Below are 24759 nucleotides of genomic sequence, written 5' to 3'. Positions count from 1 at the left end.
CCACCTTTGCACATGCTGACCCCCCACCCCAGTTCATGCCATTCCCATCACACTGTGCGATTACAGGCCGCACTATTCTGGGAGTCATTTCATTACAATACGATTGAAATTCATGACGTCAAGAGCTGGAGGCATTCACCCACTCTGTATTTATTCTGTGCAGCGCCCAGGTGGCATCTGAATGTTACCACATTGTGTTCCATCCCCTGCCTGAGGGTGGGAGCTCTTACTTGCCCCAGTGTCCTAAACCACACAGCTGGCATCACCCTCTTGGTAATGGGCAGAGACAGAAAAAACTCCTGGGGCCCTTTTCAGGAAACTTTGTTTTCTTTCCCAAAGCAGTCTTCTGATTTGCGGTGATTTACTTATATTGGCGACTTTGGTTGACATACCTTGAGAACAGAATCATCATTTATTAGTAGTCTCTGTTCTTTAGACCTCTGCTAATTAACCTGATTACAGAAAGTACTTGCCAGCCTACTGGCCGTGATGCCAGGTAGGAATTGTCACTCTGGGATTTTGTGTTTAGTGCTGAGTAACAATGGCAGCAGAAGGATATTGGCAGGGCCAAGTCCCCTGAATGGAACCTTGGCGTTTCTAAAAAGCATCCAGGTGTTGTCTAGCCACTGGCTCTCAAAACATGCTTTGGGTAACAGGAGTTAGAGTGTGTTGGGAAGAGGAGTGGAAATCAAAGCAGAAGGAAATGGGGGCCAGACTGGCATGTGCTGGGATACCATGCTAGGTGTTGGGACTTCAGCTGATAGGAAATATGGAGACTCTTAATCAAGAGCGTTATGCATAGCCCTGAGGAGGGTGGACCTCAGAAGGAGAAGATAGGGTCCAGCAAGCTAAGGAGCTGAGCTCTGGCAGGAGAGGGAATGAAGGAAATGCAAACACTGGAGAGATGTTTCTGATGGAGAACATTCAAGTCTTAGAAGCCAGATGGGTGTTTGGAGGGCAGAGGGACAGAGCTGGACCACTGCAAGTGTGGTTCCTGGGAGGTTAGTTGAGGGATGGTTCCATGTTCTGGGAGAGGAAACCTATGGGGAGGAATGATTTTGGCAGAACGAGGAGGGGACAGTGAGAGTGAGTGAGGGGAAGATGATGAATTTGATCTTGAATACATGGAAATAGAGGCACATGTAATACTTCCAGGAGAATTTGTCTAACAGGCAGTCAGAAATACGGCTCTGGATCTCAACAAATAGGCTAGCTTGGAGGTTTTGATTTGAGATTCAAATGAAGCAGCAACTGGAAATATATCAGAAAATTAAAAAGCATCTGTAGGGTAAAGGGAGAGCCTCCTGGGTGCCATATGAAGTATAAATTGAGTTTTCCGCCCATCCTTCTAGGTTGCAAGACTGGTCTTAGAGAGAAGAGGCCCCAGGACTGCACAGCAGTGTTCTGTTAATCACAGGATGCGAGATGAATACTCGGCTGTTTCCTTGGCAACAGCCTTGCCTGGCAGGCCTGCAAGCTGTGTCTCAGTGACAGATGGTGAGAGGAGAAGAGAATTGAATGTTACTATTGTCATGTCATCCTGTGCTGCTTTTGAATTGTCAACTCAAAAGGGAAGGCAGGAAGGCTTCCTCTGGGTTCCCAAAAGACAATGAGTACTAGCCATGATGTGGCTGGCTTTTTAATGCAGTGGAAGCAATCCAATGAATATGTCTCTGGAAAAGTAATGCATTGTCCCAAATGATTACCAGGCATAATTCTGCCCTCAAACCTTCTGAGGTTTTCTGATCAGCTGCTGGAATCTTTGTTATCAGTATCTGGGAATGACATCGGAATAAACGGGTCATGCATTTTCTGACCAAAGCTCCACATGCCAGCCAAAATATTTGTAACGAAAGATCTGAGGAATAATGAAGCAGATTGGGGGAGGAAGTGTTCAGAAACAAGCCTTGGTATCAGCAGCATTTAGAAAAGCACACCCACCATCAGTTTGCAGGGCCTTCGTTGCACGTCTTCCATCGGTTGCTTCTCTGCGCTTGCCTGTGATTTTGTTTCCTGCTAGGGAAAGGTTTATTTTCTCAGGATATCATGATTAGGAGCTACTCACTTTTCAATCCTTTTATAGAGATTTCCCAGAAGGTGTAAGTTGGGTTGAATGTAAGTAGCCATCGTGAGTGATGGGCTTGGGTGGAGGGGGGACACATGTGCACAACACAGATCTGTCCTCTTTCATTGCTCTTCTGCTGACTCCAGTGAGGAACTTTGGGAAACTGACCACACAATGCGCTGAAGGGGCCAGATGACGGCAAAAGTGAAATTGGTCATATGACACACTTGAACCTCAAAGCTTCCGATAATTTCATTCTTGCCCCAAGTCAAAGTTCACAAGGCAGTGCTTTTGCCCCTGTTGACTGATTGCCCACTGAATGGGTGAAGGAAGACGAGGGGGCCTGCCAGACTACCTAGGTCCCTGGGACTGTCCATCTTGGGTTCCCCGAGGCTGCTTTTTTGTCTGATGGTCAGTCCACATGGCTAAACAAAACAGCAGCTAAAATATTTCCATAGAGTTGGCCATCATTGTCTCCATAGTCTCATTATGCAAAATTTAATTCCCAGTATATTAAAAAATGATTGAGGTCCTAAGGGAGTACTAGGAGTAAATGTGATACAAGTTTTACTAAATGCCATGGCATATTATATATGTCTATCTTTACATATAAACTTTGTTGGTTATCAATAATTGCACCATCTTATATGATAGCCATTTGTCACATGTAGTTATTAAGTACTTGAAATGTGGCCAATCCAAATTGATAAAACACATTCTCAATTTCTGAAACTTAGTTCATGAGATGAGAGTAAAATATCTCATTAATAATTTTTGTATTGATTACAAGTTGAAATGGTAGTATTCTAGATATATTGGGTTAAATAAAATATATGATTGAGTTTATTAACCAGTTTCCTCCCATTTTTAAAAGTGTAGCTATTTGAAAACTTTGAAATTATATATATGGTTTGTATTTGTAGCGCACGTTGTATTTCCATTGGACAACACTGATCTATAACATATATAATGGACTCTGTCATAAAAATTAACCAAATGAAATCCTTTTATGTAAAATGAATAATCCATCTACTTACAGTTTGCATTCTGAATCTGGTAGTTTCACTTGTAATCTACTGAAGGATTTATTTTATTTGCATCCCGCAATACAGGACCTAAGTTTGAAGTCACACTGAAAAAGAACGCCAGTGGTTTGGGATTCAGTTTTGTCCAGATGGAGAGAGAGAGAGCTGCAACCACCTCAAGAATGATCTTGTGAGGATTAAGCGGCTCTTCCCAGGGCAGCCAGCTGAGGAGAATGGAGCCCTAGAGGCTGGTGACATTATCCTGGCTGTGAATGGAAGGCCCACAGAAGGCCTTGTCTTCCAGGTGGGACACCATGAATGATGCAGCCCTGTGTGCAGCTGATGTCAATTGTGCTTTCTTCAGGCCCACCTCCCATGGGGAGTACTCTGGGCTCTTGAAAATGATAGCTGGAGTCTTGACTGTGACTACACAAAGAGAGCAATTGGCAGAACATTCTCACATTTAATTTTTCATTTTAGTCCTTTTGTGTTTTTTTACTTTACATCCCATGACCATATATATGTGTGTGTGTATATATATATGTATATATATATATGACATTAATTATAGTTGACATTCAATATTATTTTATATTAGTTGCATGTGTATAGTGTAATGGTTAGGCATTTATATAATTTATGAAGTGATCCCCCTGATAAGTCTAGGACCCATCTAACACTACACATAGTTTTTACAATGTTATTGACTACACGCCCATATAGGACTTCAAATCCCCGTGACTATTTTGTAACTAACAATGTGTACTTCCTAATCCCTTCACCTTTCTCGCCCAGTCCCCCAACCACCTTCCCTTCTAGCCACTATCAGTTTGTTCTCTGTATCTGTTTATTCTGTTCTCTATGTTCCACATTTAAGTGAGATCGTGTGGTATTTGTCTTTCTCAGTCTGACTTATTTCACTTAGCATAATACCCTCTAGGTCCATCTATGTTGTTGCAAATGGTAAGGTTTTATTTTTTTTTCATGGCAGACTAATACTCCATATATATTCCACGTCTTTATCCAATTGTCTATTTATGGGCATTTCAGTTATGTCCAGATCTTGGCTATTGTGACTAACACTGCGGTAAATATAGGGGTACACATATCTTTTTGATTAGTGGTTTGAATTTCTTCAGATAAAATCCCAGGAGTAGAATTACTGGGTCATAAGATAGTTCTATTTTTTATTTTTTTGAGGCACCTCCAAATTGTTCTCTGTAGTGACTGAATCAATTTGCAATCCCACCAACAGTGCACAATGATTCCCCTTTTTCACATCCTTGCCAATGCTTATTTGTTGATTTATTGATGATGGACATTTTGACAGATGTGAGGTGATATTTTGTTGTGGTTTTAATTTGCATTTCTCTGATGTTTAGTGACGTTGAGCATCTTTTCATATGTCTGTTGGCCACCTGTATGTCCTTTTTTAAGAAATTTCGATTCAGGTCATCTGCCCATTTTTGAAATTGGACTGTTCATATTTTGCTGTTGAGTTGTATGAGGTTTTTTTTCATATATATAATTTGGATAGCCCCTTATCAGATGTATCATTGGCAAAATCTTCTGCCATTTAGTAGAATGTCTTTTTGTTTTGATGGTTTCCTTTGCTGTGAAGACTTTTTAGTTTGATGTAATCTCATTGATTTATTTTTTTCTTTTGTTTTCCTTGCTTGAGGAGCTAGATCAGTAAAAATATTATTAAGGGTAATATCTGAGAGTTTACTTGCTATATTTTCTTCTAGGAGTTTTATGGTTTCGGGTCTTGCATTTAAGTCTTTAAACGATTTTGAGTTTATTCTTGTATGTGGTCCAGTTTCTTTCTTTTCTTTTTTCATGTATCAATCCAGTTTTTCCAGTACCATTTATTGAATAGACTGTCTTTACCCCATTGTATATCTTGCTTCCTTTGTCACAGATTAAATGACCATATAGGCATGGATTTATTTCTGGGCTCTCTATTATGTTCCATTGATCAATGTGTCTGTTTTATGCCAATACCATGCTGTTTTGACAACTATGGCTTCGTAGCTTTGTTTAATATCAGGTGGCGTGATACCTCCAGCTATGTTCTTCTTTCTCAGGATTGCCATGGCTATTTGGAATCTTTTATGGTTCCATATAAATTTTAGGATTATTTGTTCTAGTTCTGTGAAAAATGCTATTGGTATTTTGATAGGGATTGCATTGAATCTGTACATTGCTTTGAGTAGTATTGATCTTTTAATGATGTTAATTCTTCCTATCCATGAGTATGGTATATGCGTCTTTCAATATCTTATAATTTTCCAAGTACAGGCCTTTTGCCTCCTTGGTTAAATTTATTCCTAGGTGTTTTTTTTTTTTAATGCAATTATAAATAGAACTGTTTTCTTAACTTCTCATTCTGATAATTTGTTATTGGTGTATAAAATGCAACCAACATCTGTATGTTAATTTTGTTATCTTAATCCTGCAATTTTACTGAACTCATTTATCGGTTCTAATAGTTTTTTTGGTGGAATCTTTGGGCTTCTCTCTATATAGTATCATGTCATCTGCTAATAAGGACTGTTTTACTTCTTCCTTTCCAAATTGGAAGCCTTTTATTTCTTTAACTTGTCTAATTGTTGTGGCTAGGAATTCCAGTATTATGTTGAATACAAGTGGTGAAAGTGGGCATTCTTGTTGTGTTCCTGATATTAAGGAGAATGCTTTTAGCTTTTCCCCATTGAGTATGATATTAGCTGTGGGTTTATCATATATGGTCTTTATTATGTTGAGGTATGTTCCCTCTATTTCACCTTTGCAGAGAGTTTTTATCATAAATGGATGCTAGATTTTGTCAAACCCTTTTTGTGCACCTATTGATATGACCATATGATTTTTATTTTTCATTTTGTTTATGTGGTGTATCACATTAATTGACTTGTGGATATTGAACCAACTTTGCATACCTGAAATGAATCCCACTTGAGAGTGATAGTGATGTATGATCTTTTTAATGTATTGTTGAATTTGGTCTGCTAATATTTTGTTGAGGATTTTTGCATCTATGTTTATCAGGGATATTGGCCTTTAGTTTTTGTTTTTGTTTTTTTTTCCTTGTTTTTTTTTTTTAATGTCTTTGTCTGGTTTTGGAATCTGGGTAATGGTGGCCTCATAAAATGAGCTTGAGAGTCCCTTCTCTTCCTGAATTTTTTGGAATAGTTTGAGAAGAATAGGTGTTTATTCTTTTTTTAATGTTTGGTAAAATTCACCTATGAAGCCATTTGGTCCACGACTTTTTTGGGGGGAGCTTGTTGATTACCGACTCGATTTCATTAGTAGTAATTTGTCGGTTCAGATTTTCTGTTTCTTCTTGATTCAGCTTTGAAAGATTGTATCCTTCTAGGAATGTATCTGTTTCTTCAAGATTATACAATTTGTTGTGCATAGTTATTCAGAATATTTCCTTAAATTTTTTTGTATTTCTGTGGTGTCTGTTGTGTTTCATTTTTGATTTTATTCATTCGGGTTCTTTCTTTCTTTTTCATGAGTCTGGTTAAAGGTTTGCCAATTTTGTTTATCTTTTCAAAAAACCAGTTCTTGGTTTCATTGATCATTTGTACCAGTTTTTGACCCTCTATTTCATTTATTTCCCCTCTGATTTTTATTATTTCCTTTCTTGTACTCCCGTTGGGCTTTGTTTGCTGTTGTTTTTCTAGTTCCCTCAGGGGTAAAGTTAGATTGTTTATTTGAGATATTTCTTGTTTCTTGCGGTAGGCCAGCATCGCTATGAATTTCCCTCTTAGGACTGCTTTTACTGTGTCCTGTAGATGTGAGTCATTTTGTTTTCATTCTCATTTGTCTCAAGGTATCTTTTGATTTGTTCCTTGATCTCATTGTTGACCCATTTATTAGTAGCATGTTATTTAGCCACCATATGTTTGTGTGTTTTTCAGGTTTTTTTCTTGTAATTGATTTCTAGTTTCATAGAACTGTGGTCAGAGAAGATGCTTGATATGGTTTCAATCTTCTTAATTTATTGAGACTTGTTTGGTGGCCTAACATGTGACCTATCTTGGAAAATGTTCCATGTGCACTTGAAAAGAATGTATAGTCTGCTGTTTTGGGGTGAAAGGCTCTAAAAGTGTGTTTGCTTCTATGTATTAGGTAGATCTCCTGTGTCTCTTAGTCTATGCCTGGTGGCCTTATGTAGTATGTGTCCTGTGTGGTCCAGTGGCGCAGTCTCCCTAATCACCTGTGATCCAGGAGTGACCCTTGTATGTGCTGTGTGTATTCCCTGTTGTAGTTGAGCCTTGATTTCTTTTGGCATGTCAGTGGGTGGAATTAAGTTTCGGGCTGACAGGCTGTGAGGAATGGATATTCCCACAGTGCAGGAGCTGCTGTGTGGGGTCTGACCCCTCAGAGGGAGATGTGCCCCAGCAGGCTCTGGTGCCTGTTGAGACCACCCTTTGTGTGTGCTGCTTGTGGGCCTAATTGGGTAGCGCTCTGGTGTGGTCCGAAGCTGGCCTCTGGGTGTGTTGTTTCTGGTGTCTCTTGGGAGGGGCTTCTGTGCAGGCTGATTTCAACCTTGTTTGCGACTGGCCTAGGCCTATCTAGCAGGAGCTACAAAGCTATATGTTGTTGGCTACTGCCAGTGCTGGACCTGGAGACATGTGGGGGTGGCCTCACTGTGAACTGAGACTGGCTGCTACCAGTATTGGGCCTGGGGCAACTTAGCAAAAAGCCCAGGGCCCCCCAGGACTGCTTCCACCTGCTGGGTGCCCATAAGGCTCAGCTGCTGAAAGAGCCACCTTACGTGCATGAGCCTGGCTGGTTGACTCGGTATTGAGAGTTGCCAGTGATGCAGCCCTAACTGGGCAGGGTTATGTCCCAGGGAGTCACGAGTCAAGGCTGGTGGTTTCTACAAAGTTAATGCAGATTCAATTCTTGTGCGTGGCCTGTGAACACTTCACAAAATGCCCTGAAAACATTTTGTCCAGTCACTGCTCATCTTGGGGCAGTGCCTGGCCTGTGACCACTTCACAAAGTGCCCTGAAAACACCACAACCAGCCACCATTCACCCTCACGTCCACAGATCCCTGAGAGTCGCCCAAGAGGCACTGCAGCACAAGTTGTGGTTGACTACCCACCATCAAAATTTCTCCAGACTGCTTTGAGCCTTCTGCTTCTGTAAAAGGCTTCCACAGCTTATGGGGCAGGGCTCGCCACCCACGAGCTGAGAGTACCCCTGGCAATGTAGTACTAGTTGGGTGCGGTGGGACCCAAGGTGTCACCAAGGTGGTGCGCATGCACAGATTTTTACCAGACCAATGCAGTTTCTGATTTTGCCCTTTGGGAAGGGTTCAACATAGGAAAGATGGCACTCTCCTCTAGGCTATGTGTGAGGCAGCCTCCACACAGGGACAATGGTGACTGTCCCTCCAGCCCTTGCCTCAGAGCCACACAACTCAGTTTATCCCTGTATGTCTCTGGCACCTCTCGAGTTGCTGTCCCTGCACTGGAGCCAAGGTGAGTCTTTGCAAGCAAGTCAATGCGTGGGCCTTTTACTAGGACGTCTGGGTTTCCAGCCACCTTCCATTTCATGGGGATGGATGGACAGAGTCTTCACTGATTTTCACTGCTAGATGTTGTGGGGACTCCTCTTCCTGGCACAGATCATCTGTGCTGGGGAGCCTAGTGTGGGGCTGCAACCCCTCCCTGTTCAGGGGTACCTCCACCGTTGAGGTGTCCCTCTCAGTGTTCAACCACTAACTGGGGGCTTGGGGTCAACCCATTTTGCATCTTTGCCCCTCCTATCAGTCTCAGTGTGGCCTCTTCTTTATATCCTTAGTTATAGGGTTCTGTTCAGCTAGTCTACAGATGATTTTTGAGGTTGATTGTTCTAAAATTTAGCTGTAATTTTAATGTGATCTGGGAGACAGCACGCATAGCGTTTACCTAATCTGCCATCTTAGACATTCTCTCCCATCTCAGTTCTTAAATATCTGACGTTGAGTAAGCCTTGCTTCTGATTAGGTTCATAATGAAACTGAAGATAAAACCGTCTTCTGTGCTGGCTAAAGGCCTCCTAACACGTATTCTGGGAGGTGGGTGTGAGGGCTGAAGGGACTATGATAGATTCCTGTATGTCCTTCTTCCCCATGTTCTACTAAATTTACAGTTTTTGATGCATAGCATTACATTAGTTGTTTTCTGTATCATAAAAAAATGTAATAAAAAATAGTGAACGTAGGCACTTCTCAATGTTTATAGAACAAATGCTCCATGAAATATTATACATATCAGTCAGGGTCCTGGCTGAAAGTTGAGTCATTTGAGGAGAGTTTAAGAAAGGTGTGGACAAGGGAGAGTGTGGAGCCCTGGGATCAGGAGGTGCAGTTATTCACCACCACCCCGCCAAGTCCAAAGGGATATAGGAAGGAGCAATTACACAACCCTAGGAGCTGGGACAGCTGGGTTCTGAGGACTCACTGACATGAGCTGTGACATTAGCTGAGGAGTGCAGTCATCCTGTGATAACCTCACGGGGAGGAAGGCAGGAACACAAACACCGACCTCCCTCTCCTCTCCCTCTCTGATCCCTGCCTATGCTGCCATTGGCTGAGCCCAACAGGAAGCCTCACTACAACCTGCAAAGGCCCACCTCCAGAGCACAGCACAAACTGGACAAAAGAGGAGATAGGCTCTGGGGTGAGGTGAGGTGGGGAGGGGTACAGAATCCACAGAACAGTGTATGTTGGGGTGGAATGCCTTCATCTATTCAACTTCAGATCCAAGAACCATTCTCTGAGAACCATGGCAATATCACAGGTAGGAGGTTTCAAAGGCCTGAGCTGAGCAACGGCAGGAAGCTCAGGACCGAGGGTCAGGCTGTTTAGATTGGGGTGGTGGTGCCTACATGACTGGTTGTCCTGAGATGAGGGGTTAGGAGGGATGGGAATTTGAGAGAGGTATAGCCATATTTGTTTGAGTTACTGTCTCTTTGAAGAAAAGTCATCAGTATTGACAGATGCTGCAACCGAAAGGCCCTGGACAAACCCTGGCCATTTCCAGGCCAGCATCAGTGCATCACCTTTGTTAGAGCCAAAGGTAGTGCTCTTGACTCCTTACACTTTGGGGAGTCAGGCCCATAGCAGTGTTCTCCAAAGTTCTCTATGGAGTGGAAGAACCAGCACCAGGGAGAGAGTGGGCAGCACAGAAGAGGAGACCCCACAGCCATGCCAGCCCCACAGCTCACTGTGGAATTTGGTTTCTTGTAGGAGGTACTCAATTTACTGCGAGGGGCCTCACAGGAAGTCACGCTCTTGCTGTGCCGACCCCCTCCAGGTGTGCTGCCTGAGATGGACCAAGGATGGCAGGTAAGATATGGTGCCCTTGATCTCTTCACATGCCTCAGGCATCCCTTTTCTTGTCTGGCGGGTTCTGAGAGGCCCAGCTTCACTTTAGGTAGGGTTCAATACCATCTCCTCTCCCTGGGGCAGGAAAATAGCTGGTTCCCTAGCTATTTAGTCAGTAACAAGATCATGAGGTCCTATCTCTGCCTTTTCCTATCACTCCCTCCTTGTCTCTTGACAGTTGCATCTTCCCATAGATGGTTACATGTTTAGATCTTGGCCCTGAGAGCTCTATAGCCAGGCTGTCTGGTAGCCCAAGCATCAGAGAGGGGAAACTGGAACAAAGGGAGTAGATATAAAATCAGAGTAAGGAAAGGTAAGAATTCTCATTCTGAGGAATGAAATGGAGAACAGGATGTATATCCACCATCCTAAAGCATGAATGAGGTATGTATAGTCTAGTGCAAAGAAAAGAGGCATGGGAATCAGAAAATTGGGTTTTTACCCGGTATTAGGTTCTCCAGAGAAACTGAACCAATAAGATGTGTATGTGTGTGTATGTATTTATGTGTGCCAGGAGCAAGTGTGTATAAGAGACAAAGAGAGAGAAGGGAAGGGAGAGGGAGAGAAGAGAAGTTTGAAGGAATTGGCTTGTGTGATTGTGGGGGCTGGCTAGTCTTACTCTGCAGGGCAGGCTGCACACTGGGAACCCAGGGAAGAGTTGATGTTACAGCATGTGTCCTAAAGCAGTCTGGAAGCAGTATTCATTCTTTTTCTCTTAAAAGCTTCAGTTGATTGGATGAGGCTTACCCACATTATAGAGTGTAATCTACTTTACTCAAAGTCTGCTGATTTAAACATTAGCTCACTTAAATAATACCTTCACAGAAATATCTACACTAGTGTTTGACCAATATTGGGATACTGTGGTTAGCATTTAAAATGAACCATCACCTGTTGGGTCCCCAGGACACAGACTCTGCAGCAGAGATTTGAATGCAAAAGGTTTATGGGACTGGTTCTTGGGAACACCCTTGGAAGGGTGAGGGAAACAGGGCTGGGTAGAAGTGGAAAAAATGTGGTGCAGCTGCAACAGGGGCCTCAGCTGACCCACAGGGAATTCTGGAGCTGGGATGGCCTCTCTGAACTGTCCTTAAGTGGGACAAAGAGCCTGTGCCTTAGCACCCAGCATCAACCAGCCTTGGGACGTGGGCTGCCCCAAAGGAGGGGGCCTACCTTTGGCAACTCCTTTGAGCTGAGACCAGTTCCTGGAAAGGGGCTAGCTGACAGGCCTCAGCAGCAGGCACTCCCAGAAGCTGGGGGATAGGGCCTAGGTCCTGGAGGGGGATCTGTGCGGGCGCAGATCACCTGCGCCTGCTCTGCCATTTGCTTGTAGCATGGGCCGTGGGCAATTTCCTCACTTCTCTAGGCATCATGATTCTTCATCTATAAGACCTGGCTAAAAACCATTACTTATCATCACCGAGGGTGACAGGCACTAGAGAGAGCACAGAGGACTTGGTGACCCAGATTGTCTTGATGTTTGGACTCCAAGAGGTCATTTGATACCAACTTTGGTGAGAAAAGAGCTATGGGAAGGAAATCAGAAAGTTGCCAGTTTGGAAACAAGCTTACATGACAGCAATTGAGTTAAGCAACTGAACAGCATGAGAGAGGGTCAAGTTCTCACACACAAAGATCAGGTTGAGGGGTTTTCTACCATGTATTTTTGTTGAGATATCTAGGAAATGCCAGGGGAAAGGTTGTCATTCTGTCCTGGAGAATAGCTTCACCCATGAGACCCCAGAAGAGCTTGGTGGGAGGGCTTAGGGTAAGGTATAGTGGGTATACTTTCTTAATCCTCCTACCTGGGGCCCAGTGGAGAGGAATTTTCATTCATATGTGTGGCTCCAGAAGTCAGATTGAAGACCAAGCAAGGGAGCATTTAGTTCATAAGTAGAATAAAGTATGTATGAAAAAGAGGCAGCTGTACAAACATCTGGAGGAAGGTCATTCCAGCCAGAAGGAGTAGCAGGTGCAAAGGCTCCGAAACAGGAATGGCCTGGATGTTTGATGGACAAAAAGATAACAGTTGGTGGCTGGACTGTAGTTACTGAACGGGAGAGTGGAAGGAGAAGAAGTTGTAGAGGCAGTTGGGGCCACATCAGGTAGGACCTTGTAGGTCTTGGTAATGTGCTGATTCTCTCCTGGCTGCAACAGGAAGCCACTGGAGGGGGTGGGGGCGGTGGGAGGGTGAAGGGTCAAGAATGAACATACCCTTATCTGGTCTACACTTTAGAAAGATCAGTCAGATTGCTGGTGGAGATGGACTGGAGCAGGTAAGCCAGCAGCAATTCAGGTAGATGTTATTGTGGCTTGGACTCAGGTTGTAGCTAAATAATTGGTAAGAAGTAGTCAGATTTCAGATACACATGGGAGGTAGACCCCTAAGGATTATTTTAGGATTAGATATGGGCATGAGGAAAGAAAACAAAATTTGGCCTGAGCAGCTGGATGAATGGTGGTACCAGTTACCAAGATAAGTGTTGCTTAGAGGGGGCAGTTTACAGTACATGGAGAAGAAGTGACAGTTTTTGGCAGCCAATGGAGATGTGTAGTAGGCAGTTATTTGTGAAGAAGTGGCCTGAGGCCAGTCCTGGAAAAAGTAGATTTGGGAATTGTCAGCAAATAACACCATTTAAAGCCATGAAATGGATACCATCTTGGGAAAAAGTACAGAAAAAGTCAAGAAGAGAGCTGAGAGGTAAGCCATGGGACACCCCAACATTGAGAAGTCTGGTTCATAGAAATGAGACAGAAAATGAGACAAAGTGGCCTGGGATGTGGTAGGAAAAGCAGGAAAGGACAGAGTTTAGTGTAAACTTCATGTTTAAGTAGAGTGAACGAGCAAAGGACGCTCTCGAAGAAAAGGATGGGGGACTGGTTATGTCGGATGGTGCTGAAGGGCAGACTGAGATGAGGACAGAGAATTGCTCTGTGGCCTTAGGAAGAGATAGGCCATTAGCGATTCTGAGTAGAGCAATTTCAGCTGGGGACTGAAATGATGAGGACAAAAGCCTGGTTCAAAGAGCAGGGAAATGTGGTGGCTGGTAGGTGGATGCTGGAATAGAGTTTACTACTGGTCAGTAGAGTTTACTACAGGGGATGAAGGATTCTTATCTGAATGTGTTCATTCTCACCATGAAGTAAGAGGCAAGTGGGGTTGGTTGTAAAGATTTTGAGGGAAGAGAAGATGATAAATAATGTAGAGAGTAGAGAGGACAGGAAGCTGAATTTACGAAGGAAGTAAAGAAAGATTATCTGGAAGTCTTGAGTGCCCTTTGACCTCTGCGCTCATGCATCTGGCAGTAGTCAGTGTCTCAGAAGCAGGCGTGAAGTCCACATATGCATAGTGTCATTACGACTTGGAATTAAAATACAGCACCTGTGAGTAACATAGGATGGAGGCAGAGAGGGGTAAGAGGATGGGAGATCAGGATTTTCTGTTTTAAGGGAGTGTTTATGGGGCAGATCATGTAATCTAAGCACAATAAAAGGAAAGTGAGGACACTGGTGGCTGGGAGGTAGAGTGGTGGTGAAAAAGCAGAAACTCCATCCACTGGAAGCCTGGAAGAGGTTGAAGGATTGCTGGGGAGTGAGTATGGGGATGATGAGATGGAAGGAGAGGAGTGGTTAAAAAGGAGATTTTGGGGGTCTCCCAAGGAGTATGAGAGAAAATATAACTGTTTTTCCTTTTTTTTAATCTTACCATTTCAAATTTTGATTTTTGGTATACCCTTTATAGTGTACATTGTATATCAGTAGAGTCATAAGTATTTATGATTAAATAACAGTACATATTTGGGGCTCCCTCCCATTGTGGGGTATGGGCAATCAGACAGGTGCAGAGACCACTAGGCTGGGTGGCAGAGTAAATGTTCCTCTGTTATAGGTGAAGGCAGGGCCGGGAGCTCAGCCCTGTCTGACTCGAGCATCCATGTGCTGCATTCCGTTAGGGATGTAGGTCGTGGGATGGAAGTGCTAAAAGAATTTTCAGGAAAAGGTAAAATCACAACTCTCATGTAGATGTGAAAATGAACACACGTTAATGATGTTCTCTAACTCATTCAATGAGGGAACCAGGCAGATATTAAAACTATGCAAAAGAGATTTCATAGAACATCTTTATTTACACTGAGTTATGAAATAGCTCAGAGCAATGGATACAGCGAGAATCAGGTAACCCACAGGTTGTACCCTAGAAAATACATAGTTTTCTACTGAAGTACAGATGTGTTTTTTTCCCATAGAAAGTTGAGCGGTGTTAGCACACCATTAGCAAGCCATCAAAATCCAAACCTAAAAGGCCCAATGAGAATGTTAGCAGTTGAGGAGAATCAAGTAATGTTTGGAGAAGTGAGAAGGAGACCCAGGAAAGGGCCTCAGGGTGAGAGGGAAGATGAGGCTGTGAAAATGGGCCATCTTGGATGAGGAGAGATGAAGACAAAGAAACTTTAAAAAATTGTATTCTATTGAAAAGTGGAATAAAGTGTCATTGTTCCTTCTGTTTTCTTATTTTCTAAGTTTTCAAAACAATTTTAAATTTAAAAAATAATACATTTATCAAGAGCTTCCAATGGTCCCAAGCTAAGTAGCTTGGAGATGGTTAAGCGTGTTGCCCAAGGCCAGTGGGAGCTGGGGTCCTGACAGAGAGGCTGACGTCATAGCCCATCTCATAACTGCTTTGTTCTATAATCACATAAAAAAAACTTATTATTTTTTAAAGAAGCAATTTTTATATTCCGCTCTTTGTGCACCATGAATCTCCTAATCCTTAGTACTTCTTTTCATAGACACCTGTGCTCTCAGCAGACAAAGAATTTACCAGGGCAACATGCACTGACTCAGAACAGAGCCCCAGCCTGGGTCAAGGAGACAGCCAGAGAGACAGTGCCTCCCCAGATACAGGGGACATCCAACAGGCCACCAGAGAGAGACAATGGGTCCAAGACATAGAGCGACCCTGGGCCACTTCCCTCATATATCCTGGGGATTCCCACCCTCATTTATGCAGGAAGTGGATGCTGCAGCATCAGCTACCTCTTTGGAAAAGGATTTGAGGCAAAACTGCTATTCGGTTTGTGATATCCGGAGACTTGAAAGGTAAGACTCACCACATTTGCAGACATTTTTTGTGAATTTCATTGCTAGGAATTACAATCGAGCAATCAGTAACTGTGCTCAGATGCTTGCTGGGCCTAGTAGTATTTTAGGTATTTGGAGGGGAGGTGGACATAAAGGAAGCATAAGGTCTGGATCAGCTTATAACCACAGCTTTTGAGTCTTGGGGAAAGCAAACCCCGCCCAGTGGTCTTGTAGTAGGAGACTACAGATGGCAGGCCGTGGGTTTTCTTTGCAGCACACAAACCTTTGTCCTGTATCCCTCCTGGCCTCTGGAAGCATTGTGGTAAGAAAGAAGTTCCTGTATGCATCATTTCTATTGCTAACATAATGCTTTACAATCAACACTAGCTTTAAAAAAAACCCCACATTTTCAAAACCAGATTGGAACATTCATTTTAACAGCCATTTTTAACTTAGGTCTGCATTTTTGTGCCCATCCACCCCTAAGTATTTCCAGTTCTCAGTCTTGTCCTGATGGAAAACATGCTGTTTGATTCAGTTTGACAGAATTTATTACAGATATGCAAGGTGCATGGAGACCTGTTAAGAGCAGAGAGAGGAGTACAAATACTGAGAAAGGGTAAGATGCTGCTCATGGGGGTGTAGCCAGATGCACAGGCACGGAGCAGGCACATGATGAGGAGCAATGGTTTGTGTTTCACACTATGTAAACCCACTGAGATTAAACAGCCTTTTTTGTTAATCATCTTAGAGGACCAACAAGGGCAGATCTACAGGGACAGGTAGGTGACATGAAGTATGAAGCAGCCCACGTAACGCAATTAGGCAGGGTGAGATCTATGACTAACTAGAGACAGACTATGTTCCCTAAAAATATTCAGACACATTTTTTTTTTAAGAATACTGTGCCATCCAAGCAAAAACCAACTATTCTGCAAAGCAGAACAAAGTGGGCAAGTATATTCGTCAGTGATATTCATTTCATTCTGAAAATGCATAAAAACAAGTGTGTTCTAGGCAGTAACTGATAGGCTTGGTTATATGATAAAGGGAATAATCTACAGAGATTTATTCAGGGATAACTATTAGTATGATCTTGTAGAAAACATAAAAGGAGATGTACTTCCCTATAGTCGTGGGGCCACTGTTGGATTGTTAAAGGTTTTACTGCCATAGTTTGGGGTGATGGACAGAGACCCTGAGAACTGGATTATAAAGTATAAGCCTGGTGTGGACTTGCCATGTACCTTTAGTATATGGTTATCAGTTATTAACAATAGTATTTATTTTCACTAATTATTGTACAGGTAGTCACTGTTTCATTCATTGACTCAGTGACCTAATCCAACCTCATAGCTCATGCTGGAGTCTGCTCTGTGACATCCTTGAAGTAGGGGGTCTGCTTTTGCTTGAATATCTCCAAGGATGCAGAATTTGCTTCCTCTTGAAGTGGCCCATTTTATCATCATGTAGCTGTTGATCAGAAAGTGAAAGTGTTTCCTTACCTTAAGGTGAAATTTGCCTTTCTCTGTCGTCTACTTATAAGTCCTGATACCTATTTCTTCCTATCATTTTGTCATTCTTTCTTTCTTTTTTTTTTGCAAGAAGCCTCACATTATTTTATTTTTCTGAATCAAATTAAATTTGGCGTAGTGTCCCTCCTTGCAGGAGTATACCAGATGTCCCAAACCTGCCGTCTTTGGAGAGAGTTGCTCCTTCCTACAGTTACGCAAGTCCTGAGGGCTTGTCCAGAACATTGCAGGACATCCCTGGTCTTCAGTCCATCATGGTTACTGTGTCATGCTCGTTGCCCAGGCCCATGTGGTCCAAGGAGCTACAGGTGGGCAGCCCTACTGTTCTCTATACTCGGTCCCTCCATGGCGACCTCTTCCCGCCTTACACTTGCCTCCTGTGGTCTTGGTGATGCCTCCAAGACCTGCCTCCCCACGTTTTCTGGCTTCACCTTTATGGGGGTTTCTCTCTCCCAGTCAGGAACCTTTCTTCTCTCTGAAGCAAACTACGTTAGCTTCTCCTCCAACAGGACATTAGCTTGCACTTACTACACACGTTGTGAGTGTCCCCTAAGGATGAAAAGCATGGCATTCCCATGCTTTCCCAGCAGTCACCGAACAGTGCCCCCAGCTCCAGGGAGGGGTCTGAATTGGGATTCCGAAGTGGGCTTGTGGCTCTTGCCGCCCACCCCCTCGGGATGTCTGTAGCTTGGTTCTGAGGTGGGAATCCCAGGCAGCTGCCTCTTTGTTTCTGGCATCTGTGAATCACACTCTTTCTGCAGTTTAGAGCAAAAAGAACAAGGGCTTCTAGATCATGTGGCCTTGCTTCAGCTTCCCACTTACGTGCCTGGAGAGTTGACTTTCCTGAGCTGGAGACTTCTCCAGTGTAGATGAAGACCTCCTAATTCCGCAGGGTGCTGTGAAGGTCAGAAGGGGTAACACATGAAGAGCGCTGTCACAGCGCCTGGTGCACAGAGGAATCAACAGAAGTCAGTGTTCTTTCCCTTCCCTGAGCTATTTCCAACTAAAGAACAGGTCCGTCAATTGAAATTCCCAGCAAACTGCCAGAACTTACCATCTGCTAGGTGGCTACTTCCTATAGCCTGATGGCTGCCAGCACCCCAGCACCCCAGAGTGTTGTGGAGAAGATGAGATTTTGCTTTTCTTTCCCTGTTCTCTTCTTTTACTGCATCATATATCTGGAGACCCTATACCCTGTAGTAGCAGGTCTTTATAAAGCATGATGTAAAAAGGCATGCTCGTGGAGAAGCACTGGAGTAGTGTGCCAGAGGGACGGCTTGGTACTTGGCTGGAGTTATACAAGTTAGTTTCCAAAGTTAGGGAATAAGGTGACAATCACGTGAAGCCTGAACATCACTTTGGAAGATGTGATGTCGCCCCACCCCCCACCTGGTGTGGGAGCAAACTTCTTTTTCTGTGGTTGATCTCAGATGAAGTTTGGTGGCTTGCATTTGTGGGCTGTCTGCAAAATGCTTGTATTTAAATGCTGGTCTTACAGGAATGAAAGGATGGCAGGTTCTGGTTTTCCAGTCATGTTCACTTCAGGGCTTACACTCATTGAGTGGAAAGTTGGTCATTGCAGAATGTTTAAGGTTATTTTTATTCTCCCTTCTCTCTATGTCTGCCTCTCTATCTCCCTCTCCTCCCACCTCTGGCACATTCAGTTAAATTTCCGTAATTAAAATGCATGAAGTTTCAGCAACAATCATTTAGTGAAAGAGATGATAGAAGTCTTCACAGTCATGTAAGAATGCAAAATGAAGCCAGAGTCCTTGAAATGAACCAAAGTTACGTTATGCCTTCTGGGAAAGGAGGACACACACTCTTCCTGGAATAGCAAGCAACAATTAGGAGCCAAAGGTCTAACTCAACTGCAGCTGCCATGCCAGGTGTCATATCAGAGCAACTGGCCAAGGGATGAATGAGGCTGCCAGGCGAGAGCTGCTGGTCAGATGGGAGGGCACAGGGGGACCCTGTGAAGGCCTGCTCTGGTGTCGGAGTGTGAACTTTTCCACTTGATGTCTTAGATACACTGCAAATGTCACCTGTTAAATGCTCAAATCGGGGCTGGCAGGAGCAGTGGCCCCGAGCTCCCAGCTGCACTAACAAGGGCTGATGGGGACATCAGGTGGGGCCTGGTGCTGGAGAAATGGAGAAGGCTGAACCTCACATGAAGACAGAAACCCTGAGCTTTGCTGCAAATTCAACCACAGTAAATAGCACAATTGCAACACCATAGTATTTCAAGCCTGAAGACTTGTCTTCCTGGAAAGTGGACATGATTTTGGTGGCCCAAGTCTCTAAAGGACAGCTGTCCAGGGAAGTAAGGTCTGGTGTCTTCCACTCAGTAAATACCCTATAACAAGCAGAGGCTTCATGATGATTTCACTGACCTCAGAGCTTAACTGGGATTCTTTTCCTTAAAAGCAGTTGTTGAAAAGTTGTAGGATTTGGAGGTGTGTGTGGGGACTGGTTCTGGGGTCCTGCCAGCTGTGTGGGGGAGGTGGCTGGGCAGGGAGCCCAAGGAGTCTCCACATTCTCTTTTAGGCATCACCTGTCTATAAAAGGCTCCCTTTGTCAGATGGCTTGGTAGGAAGGGAATGAGGTCATTAAATATGTCTGGGGTTCAGCAGAGAGCTCCAAGCACTCTGGTCTTCTCAGGCTCTAGATGGGAGACCCTGAGCTGGCTCTGAGCCCACGGTGAAGGATCTGCCTCTTTACTTAGCATGGCCACCTGCCAAAGCATCTAGTCTTTCTCTAAAGCAATGCCACTGTCCTACTTAAATTCCCCAAATCACCAAGTCTGTCCCCTTCTATGAAATAGGCTGTGCTTGGGGCTCTCACAGGCCTTCTTGTGCCTCTTCTTTCCTTGCTCACCTTTCTCCATGCCCACAATCAACTCTAGGTCAGATCTCAAGGGCAGTCTCATGGCATGCATGGAAGGATGGTGGAAAGGGAATCATTCTTCCTTCCTGACTTGTGGTGGGATGAGGGCCAGGATTTCACCCTGGGGGCCACTGAGCCCCCTCCAGACATTTTGTCCGCCTTGTGTCTCAGGCTGACAGCCTCCCTGGTCCCTATCCAGGTGAGGCCAATAGCTAGAGACCCAAATCAAACCTGGAGAGCAAGGAGCTTATTAGAAATGTTGGAGGAGTATGTTGGTGGGAGTTGAGGTGTGGACAGTCAGGCACTGCAGTGGCCGATGGGCACATGCTGTCACCTGCTTCTCCTCGGCAGGGAGGGCGGGAGGGGCTGCTGCTTGGGGGAGGGGGTTGGTGTGCCTGGGTAACAGGCTGGATTTCCCATTCTTTAACAAAACTTCCATGGTATTCCCTCAGTATATTTATAAGAAATCATATTTTCTACACAATTTGGCCAAGTACAAGGTGTAATAAAAAAATACTGTGAATGTTTAAATTTAAAAAAATTATTACAGTAAAAGACACATTGCTGTTAACACCCCTCAAAATACTCCCTATGGCTTCGAACACACTTATCCCATCATTCCTGCCACTTTCTGAAGCAGTTCTGGAAGTCCTCTTTTGTGAGTGTCTTTAATTGTGCTGTTGTGGCTGCCTCGATGTCTTGAATCGATTCAAAACGTTTACCTTTCACGGTCATTTTGACTTTGGGGAAGAGCCAGAAGCTGGGTGGTGCCAGATCCAGTGAATAAAGTGGATGAGGACCCACTGCAATGTTTTCATTTGATAGAAATTGCCGTACCAGAAACGATGTATGACGTGGAATGTTGTCATAATAGAGGCTGAAGTAACAACACTCACAAAACAGGACTTTCCAGAACTGCTTCAGAAAGTGGCAAGAATGACGGGATAAGTGTGTTCGAAGTGAGGGGAAGTATTTTGTGGAGGATTAGTGGCAATGTGTCTTTTACTGTAATAACATTTTTTTAAAAAATTAAACATTTACCATATCTTTTGATCACACCTCATACTTTTTAAGGCTTTAAACAAATTTTCCCTTGAAGTGCTTAACCATTTTGAAATATTGGTTTCTTAAAATGAATGTTCTTTTTCAGCCCTTGTAGCATATAGTCTCCTCATATACACAAGAATATGTGTATATTCACATGAAATTGTACTTTTACATATACCCTGTAGCTCTCGTGTGCAGAAATAATGTCTCATTGATAGCAAAACAGGTTGGGACAGACACTCTGGCTTTATTGGGGAGGAGGACGGGCTCTATGGATATTTGGGGGTTTGTAGCTATTGGGAGGTGCCACAGCTGATTTTAAGGGAAAGAGTTATTACCGGAAGGGGAAAGGGTGGTCAGGGGACAAGGAGCAAAGCCAACCCATTGATTTGGGGGTGGGGAAGGAGGCTGATAAACAAAATTCATGTATTTGGTAAAAAGCTAAATTTGTGTGCATTTTTTTTTAGATTTTCCCACTCATCATCTCTAACCAGACTTTCAACAACTATTTTCTGAGCGCCTCCTCTGCATGTTTGAAATTGTGCAAAATGCTCTTCTTCCGTCTGCAGGGATTGCTCTTTCTAATCAAAAAGTGTGAGTGGCAACTTTGGGCAGCCGCTGGATAGCTCTCCTGTCGTGTCTCTGCTTCATTGCAGACAGTGAACCTCACCGTTCATCTGCCTCTTGTGTCACATGGAGAGTAAATGTCATTCCAGCTGACTGCCTCCAAATGGGCACTTTTTCATCACTCAGAAAAGGACCTGATATTTGCACAGCAGTGCTTTGAAGGTCACCTGCTTGAGCTGCTCCTAGCCTCCTGCTTTAGCCCCTTCCATCTAATTCCTCTCTTGAAATAATGATCATAATCAGAGTAGGAATAATGGCACCTTCGACTTCCTGAGACCTTACCCTGTACCAGGAGCCCTGGAAGGCTGTCTCAGAATTATTTAATTTAAGCATCCCAACATCCTCTAAATTTCTTTATCTTCCCACTTTTCAGATGAGAAAACTGAAGTTCCAGAGGAGTTAATAAACTTGCCCTAGGTCTGACTGACTCCCCATGTGAAGAGTCAGTCCTAGAACTGGGTCATAGATTTGCTTTCAATGCTGTGCCTTTTGTTAAGTCCCCCATGGTATCCTGGGCTTGGTAAGGAGATTCCTCTGCTCCCGTAATGCTTTGTGCTGCTTCTACCATCGCACTTAATGACCTGGATTGTTACTGCTCACTCTTTCCATTAATTTGGGCGCTCCTCAGCAAGAACTGTTTGAACTCTGGCTGGCTCTCCTGTGATGTGTTTTGCTGAACATCCTGAAAGGCAAGGGAAGGTAGAGAGAGGAATTTCTGATCTATGCTGGAAGATGCATGGGTTTCTGTTTTTCTCATCCTGAATTGTACAGCGATGAAGAAGAAGGTGACATCTGCCATCCACCTGAAGCCCCCTCTCCTACCATGAAGGATGAAGTGTATCTTACCATCAGCCATACATCGGAAGACCAGCTACCCTGTGGAGAATGTTTGGAAGCAGATTCAGGGACCATTCCCTTGCCACAGTTCTGTTCTTGGGGTGCTCGCTCACAGTCTTTGCCTCCTAAAGTCTCCCATGATAGTGAAAGCGAATGGGAAGACCTGGAAGACACAGATGATGGTGGCTTCAGGTGGGTGTCCCTTTGTGTGGGTGGAATGGGGCAGTGCTGAGTTCTTTCAGTAGGGCTCAGTGTTTTCAGTCCACTTTGCTGGCTGATGGTCTGAGGACATCACTGCATTCTCCTCACATCCCTTCTGGGGGGCGGGTGACACATCATCATGGCATGTGTTTTCACTAAGAACTTTCCATGGTCCATATCATGACAACGACCCTATAAGGTTGTTATCATTCCCATTTTACAGATGAGACATTTGGGAGTTTCCCAGGGTCATGCAGTGAATAAATGACAGAGTCAGAGTGTAACCCTAGGTCTCCCTCTCTGTGGACCACATGTTCGGTGCTGTGCTCTGCCACCTCCAGCACCAGCTGGGTGCACCGTCTCTCCCCAGGCCTCTGTCTTTTGGTGACTGCTGGTGAAGTGCTCATTTCTGTTCTGTCTGCTGCTGCCTACCCCTGGGCTCAGTGTATTTCAGAGAATCTTGGTATCATGTAACATGGCCCTTCTTGTTGAGCCACTGCAGTTCAGCACAGTGAACTCTTTCCTGATCAAGAAAGTCAAACTATTAACAAAAGACGCTGGCAGAAGTTGGGACTAGGTCACCAGGCCGGGGTCATATACTGATGACGACATGGGAGGAGTAAGTGTAACAAAAACTGTCAGACTCAGAGTAAAACGGGCTAAACTCTTGACAGGTTGCTAAACCACCCAATAGTCTGTGAAAAGCCTACAACGTATGTAGTTCTAGTAGTTAAAAACATGCTTAATGTTCAAGAATCTGTCACATAAACACATTTTCAAGGTGCACTGACACTTACTGAGGCATTGGTTCATGGAGATTCAGCTGTCGTTGAAACAAACCTGTTCACTTTCGTTCCATTGTGTCCCAGCTACATTTGCACCACAAATGACTGAACTGGATTCTTAGAGGACAGAGCAGGCAAGCTGATAAGGTGGGTGGATATTTAAAATTCAACTATGACAAAAGAGCTGGTTCTTATCTGAAACAGGAAGCAACAAGTTAATAGAGGGGATGACATGGAGGCTTTGAAGACCATGCATGCCATTTGTGGGGAAATTGGACACCCTGACAACTTTGGGAATGAGCCATTATGGATTCACAAAAGTGTGGAGCATTCAGGGAATGGCTTACATGGAGGGGGTGGCAGTCTTCCGAAGAAGGCTCCTCAGGGCTGGGGAGCTGAGAGCCCATAGAGTCAGCAATTGCTTGGGGGACTGACAGGGAAGCAACTAAGGACCATGAGTGTCAGTACTTAGGAAATGTCCCATGAGATCTGCAGTGCCCTGAGGGAGGCTGTGGAGAGCAGAGCAGTGACAGCAGGGTTTTGTGGTTGAGGGGCTCAGGTGCCAAGCCTGGCCCTACCGCTCACTAGCTGGGTGACCTGCAGCAAATAGCTTTTAAACTATCTACGACTCAGCTAACTGCCAGATGGAGATAACAAAACCCCCGTCATGCTGTTACTGTAAGGAGTTAAAGGACAATGTGTGTCCAGTGTTTGACACACTGCCTGGCACATAGTAAAGACTCGAAGGTGTTAGCTATTTTTATTATCAATCATAAAGGAGGAAATGACTTCAGTGATATCATGCAACCTTATGAATGCACCCAATCCTGTTCTTTTTTTCATGTGGACAAAAGTACAAGGCAGTCAGAGCTGTGCCCTCACATAAGGTGTGGGGTGGAATGGGGAGAAGTACTGGTTAATGCAAGGCTATTAGGGTCTGGGGTGGACTGAATAGCCTTCAGCTATGGACAGTGGCTGAGAATGTAGGTAGGCTGAGTCCAGATGCAGTCACGTATCCTTTCCTGCTGACAGAAGGCGGGCATGCAGGCAGGAGAGCCCAAGGTATGAGTTCTTAGCCTGGACGCCATGGGGCAGCCCACAGATGTGCTTAGGGCATCCATGGATGCCACCACGCTGAGAAGGCTGACCTGTGTGCTTCTTTTGGGAAAAGCAGTTCTTAACATTCTTTAAATTCTCTAAGAGATCTGTAACCCCCAAAAGGTAGAGGACCTTTGTTGTATATATTCTCTCTCTCATCCTGGAAATGGGGAGAAGTCTTGGAG

General features: G+C 44.1%; 1 protein-coding gene across 1 annotated transcript in view; it reads left to right on the top strand.

Annotated features, from left to right (window-relative positions):
- The window catches only part of FRMPD2 (FERM and PDZ domain containing 2), a 153760-nt gene extending 129875 nt beyond the window's left edge, over nt 1–23885 (top strand). The window contains 10 exon segments of the mRNA XM_074338698.1: nt 1353–1497; nt 3178–3242; nt 3245–3394; nt 10342–10440; nt 15270–15486; nt 15489–15579; nt 17230–17401; nt 19121–19221; nt 22425–22682; nt 23681–23885. Of these exon segments, the coding sequence (XP_074194799.1) occupies nt 1353–1497; nt 3178–3242; nt 3245–3394; nt 10342–10440; nt 15270–15486; nt 15489–15579; nt 17230–17401; nt 19121–19221; nt 22425–22682; nt 23681–23885 (1503 nt within the window).
- The last annotated feature ends 874 nt before the right edge of the window (nt 23886–24759 follow it).

The sequence above is a fragment of the Rhinolophus sinicus genome, linkage group LG07, assembly GCF_036562045.2.
Source record: "Rhinolophus sinicus isolate RSC01 linkage group LG07, ASM3656204v1, whole genome shotgun sequence".
Classification (NCBI taxonomy): Eukaryota; Metazoa; Chordata; class Mammalia; order Chiroptera; family Rhinolophidae; genus Rhinolophus; species Rhinolophus sinicus.
Note: the sequence above shows the minus strand (reverse complement) of the source record. Positions and strands in the feature narration are given on the sequence as shown.